A 6,520-nucleotide genomic window follows, 5' to 3' on the forward strand; every position below is an offset into this window, starting at 1 on the left:
GGGTTTGAACCCACCACCTCCGGCATATGGGGCCGGCGCCCAACTCCTTTAAGCCACAGGCGCCACCTAGGGCCAATCAACTTTGATGTGGTGGGTCTGGACGTGAGCGGGTGGACTGCTCCGCGCCCACACCACCCCAGAGCGCAGCCACTTTGGCTGGGCCTGAGCTTGCCCGATCATCCACCTGCTGCGCCGGTCTTGCTCCCCGCGCCCGCCCCGCAGGAACTTGTGCATCCGGAGTCTCCCAAGGTCCTGCACGCGCTGCTCTTGGCCATTGGTGGCGCGGGGGCTCATAGCCGCCCTGTGTCCTGCCATTTTGTGCCGTGGCTGTGCTGGCCGGTGCATCTGCCATGGCCATCACCTTCTCACTACGCGGACCCCGCCTAGATCTGGCCCAGGACGCGTCGCTGACCGCGCTCCGCGCGGGCCTCGGGCTTCTGACCGCCGCTTTCCTATGCTGGCGCGCTCGGCAACGACGCCGGCGCAAAGCCGGGCGCTGGGGACTAAGGGAGCAGAAGACGCCCTGAACCAGTGCGCGAGGCCCCCACCCATCGCCGTCTCAGCAACTACCTACCACACCGTTTCTTACCCAACCCTTTGGACAGAGGAGGCTACGGGCTATTTCCCTTCCCTCCCCCTCTGCTTTTCTCCTTCGGCCACCCTCCGCCCAACGTCGCTTTTCCGCGCTTCGCTTGGCGTGCAAAACTGGTCGCAATCTCAGATCGTGACGGGCGGGTACCTGCACTGTACCAGGGCCAGACGTGCAGGCTGTGGGGCCGCGACGGACACGGCCCCAGCGTGACCGCTGTCCACTAGGGCTGTCTGCCTTCTGTGCCTTTACGCATAATAGGCGCTCAATAAACGTTTGTGCAATACGTGAACAAGTGGCGGCTTGCAAACATCAGGAAGGGGCATAGGTCCTGGGCTGGGCCAGGAATAACTTGATCAATGGGCCTCTTTTAGGGAAAGACTGGGAGCTGTCAAGCCTCTCCATCCCCTCTCCGAAGCTGTGCTCCCAAACCCGACTAGCTGCTGGGGTGGGGTATGGGGGTTCAGCAGCCTGAGGTGCAAGTTGAGGAAGGAGAGGCGGAGCTTCTTCCCGGAAGGTGCTGGGAGGGGGCAAGGCCAGTGGAGAGGTGGGAAGTACTAGAGGCCTCAGTCAAGGGCTGGGACAGGTGGCTGGGCCCACTGAGAGCCATCAGCCTTGTCTGGGGTCTCTGGGGAAGGCCCTCCCTAACTCCCATCATACCATCTGCAAAGGGGGAGGGCAGAGGATTAAGCTGTAGGGGCAGTGCAGCCAGCAACCTCTTCCCTGGGGAGCTGGTGATACAATGGCCCTCAGGGCTGGACCAAACCCCCTGCTGACCCAGATGAACACTGGCAGCAGAGCTGAGCCCCAGCACCTACTACCACCCCCACAAGATGCCACCAGACTTCCTGCAGACTCCAGCTCCAGCTCACAGGGAAGCTGGGCTGTAGAGAAAGCCAGGCCTACAGCCTACTCCCTCCCGCAGCCTGGTGAATCTAGCATGGGTCCTGAAGTCTAGAGATGCCCTGGGCTTCCCTAGAGGTTTACTCAGGCTCAGTGGGACCCCTGTGTCAGGACTGGGCATTTCTCTGGGGCCAGAAGGACCTTGAATAAGGCGGTTGGGAAAGTGCTGGTTCTGAATGTAACCCAAACCCTAGTACAGCATGAGGACCTGCCAGGTCCTTCACTCATGTTGTAAAGAACATGTTCTTGGGCTCTTCCAGGCTCTGGAAAAGTTAAGAGTCTGGCCATGCAGCACCGGGGAGCAGGGGCTACCTGAGGGTAAGAGAAAGGCCAGCAGCCCCTCTGCCCTCTGCTCACTTGGTCCTTCCACCACCATCTTGCACCTGTGACTGTTGGGCCTGGGAAAGGCCTACCAGTGGGTGGCAGTTCCTCTAGGAGCCAAGCCAGGTGCTCCTCCAAGGTCAGGCCCTCCTGTTCCCTTCTCTTCTTTGGCCCCCCTGTAAGGCCCCAGGATCCTCCTGTCCCTCCTTGGCCAAGCAGTACAATGTTTCTGCTCCCTGTTGGTCCTGACATCTCTTGTCCAGGGTACCAGCTCTGCCTACACAGACACACACCTAAAGCCCCCTCCATGGGCTGCAGGGGCTGGCCTGAGGTTGGTGTGTGGATGTTCAGACCTCCAGGCTGCCCCTAGTCCTCCCTTGAAGTGCTTAGCCCCCTCTGTAGAGGACCTAAAGGGAGCAGGGAAAGAGAGCAATCCCTGGCCCTCTTTCCTGGGGTCAGTTCCAGCAGTAGCTACCCCTTCCCCAGTTAATACCCAGGCCACCCAGCTGAGCTGCTGCCTGAGTTTCCCGGCCCAAACCTGCTGAGATGCTAGCCAACAGGCTCAGGGATTCTGACACTGAGCCATTTGTGAGCAGCCCCTCTCCATGGATTAAACCCCACTCTTTGCTCCTCCAGAGGGGTCCTCAACAGTTAACCATACTCCTAAATGCCACTGGACCTTCTAATGGATCATATTGCCATTCCCCACCCCAGCTCTCCTTTCCTCCCTGCCAGCACCAACACCTAGCCCATCATAATGAGGCAACTGGACACTCAGAGACCCAGGATATGTTGGGATAAAAGGCTGGCCCAACCCAGCGGGGGATGCTAGTTGTACCCTTAGCTGAGCTCAGGCCTGCTTGGGGTGAAGTCCTTCCTCCACACAAGGAAGGGAAGACTGCAGCCTGCTGAGCTCCTGACTTAGGGCTGATACCTGTGCCAACTCATCATATACTCTCAAAACCTCCGAAAGTACAGAGTCTCAAGCATCTGGCTGATGAGGAAACTATGGAACCCAAACCACACAGCCAAATTGGAGCAATTTGGATTCAAAATCAGACCTGACCCCAATCCTGAGTTCTACTAGAGCAGACTGTTGCTTTGGGGATGCCTCAGTAACCCACTTCCACCCTCCTCTCCCCATTTCCTCCCCTCCTCAATCAGGGGAACAGCCAGGGAGGGCCTCTGCCATCAGACCCAGGGCAAGCCCACCTGATGGGCCTCAGGGAGGAGGTAGCCCAGACCCCCATCCACCACGTGGCACAACCCCAGGAGCAGTGTAGGCCTGGCTGTGGGCTGGGGACCCTGCTGGGTGGTCCCCCACAAGCTGTGGGGCTGAGGTGCCCACTCCAGACCCCTCCCGCCCGCGCATTCCTGGCTCCCTGGCCCCTCCTCCGGCTCCCAGCCCCCTCCCCCACTGGCCCAGCCTATGTCTGAATCTGCTTCTGATTCCAGCTCTGCAGACGAGGCCCCCTCCCCTCCCCTCCTTCCCGGCTGAGCAGCCCCGCCCCCGGCTGGGCCCCGGCTTGCGCCTGCTGCGCCCCCCACCTCCTCCCGGTATAGCACGTCTGTCCTCTCTACAGCTGGGAGGAGGCGGCGGCCCCGGCACCCCCGGCCCCGCCCGCTTACAGCCCTTCCCGGGAGGCCGGGATACCTGCTCCGCCCGGCCCTCGGTGGGTGAGTGCTAGCCTCGGCGGGCAGCGGGTGGGGACTCCGTAGGGCGGAGGCACCGGGGAGTGGGGCGACGCCTGTCAACTCTCCAGGCCCAGCAGGAGGACGCGCCAACATCCAGCTGCTGCGCTCGGCCCCGGGGCGCGCCGCCGCTGCTCCCACCTTTGGGTTGGCATTGCAGGGAGCAGGCAGAGCCTGGGACGGAGCTCTTCCTCCCCGAGGGCAACATCTTGGGCCCCCACACCCCGCGATGCACTACTGGCCCTGGCGGCTGCTGCTGACCGCAGGCGCATTGTCGGCTGCACTGAGCCCTGGCCCGCCGGCGCCCTCTGACCCTTGCCATGATGAGGGGGGCGCACCCCGGAGCTGCGTGCCAGGCCTGGTGAACGCGGCCCTGGGCCGCCAGGTGCTGGCGTCCAGCACGTGCGGGAGGCCAGCTACTTGGGCCTGTGATGCCTCGGACCCCCGGCGGGCACACCCTGCCGCCCTCCTGACCTCTGCAGAGGGCAAGGCAAGCCCTCTGTGTTGGCGCTCAGACTTGCTGCCTCATGCTCCCCTCAATGTGACCCTAACAGTGGCTCTTGGCAAGGCTTTTGAGCTGGTCTTCCTGAGTCTGCGCTTCTGCTCAGCTCCCCCAGCTTCTGTGGCCCTGCTTAAGTCACAGGACCATGGCCGCAGCTGGGCCCCACTTGGCTTCTTCTCCTCCCACTGTGCCCTGGATTATGGCCGCCTGCCTGCTCCTGCGGATGGCCCAGCTGGCCCAGGGCCTGAGGCCCTGTGCTTCCCTGCACCCCAAGCCCAGCCTGATGGTGGTGGCCTTCTGGCCTTCAGTGTGCAGGACGGCAGCCCAGCAGGCCTGGATCTGGACAGCAGCCCAGTACTCCAGGACTGGGTGACTGCCACAGATATCCGTGTCGTGCTCACACGGCCTGCCATTCTGAGAGACACCGCAGTCCCATACTCCTATTCAGCCACGGAGCTCCAGGTGGGCGGTCGCTGCAAGTGTAATGGGCATGCCTCACAGTGCCTGCTGGACACCCAAGGCCACCTGATCTGCGACTGCCAGCATGGCACTGAGGGCCCTGACTGCAGCCGCTGCAAGCCCTTCTACTGCGACAGGCCGTGGCAGCGGGCCACAGCCCGGGAATCCCACGCCTGTCTTGGTGAGGCCTTGGAGGGTGGCCTGGGGATCTTGGACCTGGTCAGCCTGCCCCTGACCCATCCCTCCCTGCAGCTTGCTCCTGCAACAGCCATGCCCGTCGATGCCGCTTCAACATGGAGTTGTACCGACTATCGGGCCGCCGCAGTGGGGGAGTCTGCCTCAACTGCCGGCACAACACTGCTGGCCGCCACTGCCACTACTGCCGGGAAGGCTTCTATCGAGACCCTGGCCGTGCCCTGAGTGACCGTCGTGCTTGCAGGGGTAAGCCTGCCTCCAGCCACTTGCATGCTCTCATTCCCTAGTTTCCCAGAGCCCCAGATAGAGTTCTGATCAGGCCCTTCCCACCTCTGCCTTCAGCCTGCGACTGTCACCCTGTGGGTGCTGCTGGCAAAACCTGCAACCAGACCACAGGACAATGTCCCTGCAAGGACGGGGTCACTGGCCTCACCTGCAACCGCTGTGCCCCTGGCTTCCAGCAGAGCCGCTCACCAGTGGCACCTTGTGTTAGTGAGTGACCCTGCCCTGCCACAGCAACCCCAGCTCCCTGTCTGTCCCTGGAGCCCTGCAGACTCCCCTGCCCCTCCATGGCTGGCCATTCTCCCACCCTCTCCACAGAGACGCCCATTCCTGGACCCACTGAGGAGAGCAGTCCCGTGGAGCCCCAGGGTAAGTGGACAGGGAACAGGGCTCCTGAGTCTGGTTGGACCATGGGGAGGTCTATAGGTTGGGGGAGACAGTGGGATTTTGTGTCAGCCTCCCACCCACCTCCCCAGACTGTGACTCGCACTGCAGACCTCCCCGTGGCAGCTACCGCATCAGCCTGAAGAAGTTCTGCAGGAAGGACTATGGTAGGTTTTAAGGCTTCTTTGCTTTCACCTTCTCCTCTTCCTCCTCCCTTTTTGCCCCTCCTCTGCCAACTTCCCCTTAGTAAATTTTGACGCTCACTCCCCAAGGCCCATCCCCATCTCTCAGGTCCCCCACTGTTGCCGGCCCTTCCTCTCTGGCCCCAGTGTCCTCCCCACACATGGTGGACGCCCTGTGCCCGTCCCCTTCTGGCCCTGCCCTCCTCATCCCGTGCCTTCTCACCCTCCCCACAGCGGTGCAGGTGGTGGTGGGAGCACGTGGAGAGGCACGAGGCGCGTGGACGCGCTTCCCGGTGGCAGTGCTGGCTGTGTTCCGGAGCGGGGAGGAGCGCGCGCGGCGCGGGAGCAGCGCGCTGTGGGTGCCAACACAGGATGCGGCCTGCGGCTGTCCACGCATATTACCCGGCCGCCGCTACCTGTTGCTGGGGGACGGACCGGGAGCTGCTGTTGGGGGCTCAGGAGGCCGGGGACCTGGGCTCAGCGCGTCCCGCGGAAGCCTGGTGCTGCCCTGGAGGGACGCGTGGACGCGACGCCTGCGTAGGCTGCAGCGGCGCGAGCGGCGGGGACGTTGCGGAGCAGCCTGAGCCCGCGGGCGGGGCGGGGAAGTGGGTGGAACGCTGCGCCCACAACCAGGCGCACGTTCCTCCAATGCCTTCGCTTGCAGAGAATCTTTCGTCGCTTCACGCGTGCCGCCATCTGGGCCCCCCTCCGGTCCCTGCCGACGCCTCCCTCAGTGCCTCACGCCTAAGTCCCCAGGGGGTGTAACCGACACTGCGACACCTGCCCCCGACATGGAAGCGTGGAATAATCCCAGAGAGTTGCTTGGAGGCTTCTTGGGCAGCTGTCACCCCCAGGGTTCCTCTGTCTCCCCATCCTTACGCTGCCTGTCCTCTCCAAGGGCCACTGTGATACCCCCAGGTTGTGAACGCCCCTGTGATGCCAGGACCTTTCTGGGGTCAGAAACCATCCTAAGGGCCACTATGATTCATACCCTGCCCCCCGCTGCAGTGA

General features: G+C 63.0%; 1 protein-coding gene across 1 annotated transcript; it reads left to right on the top strand.

Moving 5' to 3' along the window:
- Nucleotides 1–3,734: 3,734 nt before the first annotated feature.
- On the top strand, nucleotides 3,735–6,255 carry NTN3 (netrin 3). The gene is made up of 6 exons (XM_003790806.2): nucleotides 3,735–4,647; nucleotides 4,719–4,907; nucleotides 5,004–5,153; nucleotides 5,262–5,312; nucleotides 5,420–5,494; nucleotides 5,744–6,255. Exons 1-6 carry the CDS (start codon nucleotides 3,735–3,737, stop codon nucleotides 6,091–6,093), a joined length of 1,728 nt encoding a protein of 575 aa, XP_003790854.1. The 3' UTR covers nucleotides 6,094–6,255.
- The last annotated feature ends 265 nt before the right edge of the window (nucleotides 6,256–6,520 follow it).

Source organism: Otolemur garnettii, unplaced genomic scaffold (genome assembly GCF_000181295.1).
Source record: "Otolemur garnettii isolate 467f Iridium unplaced genomic scaffold, OtoGar3 scaffold00044, whole genome shotgun sequence".
In the NCBI taxonomy this organism is placed as follows: domain Eukaryota; kingdom Metazoa; phylum Chordata; class Mammalia; order Primates; family Galagidae; genus Otolemur; species Otolemur garnettii.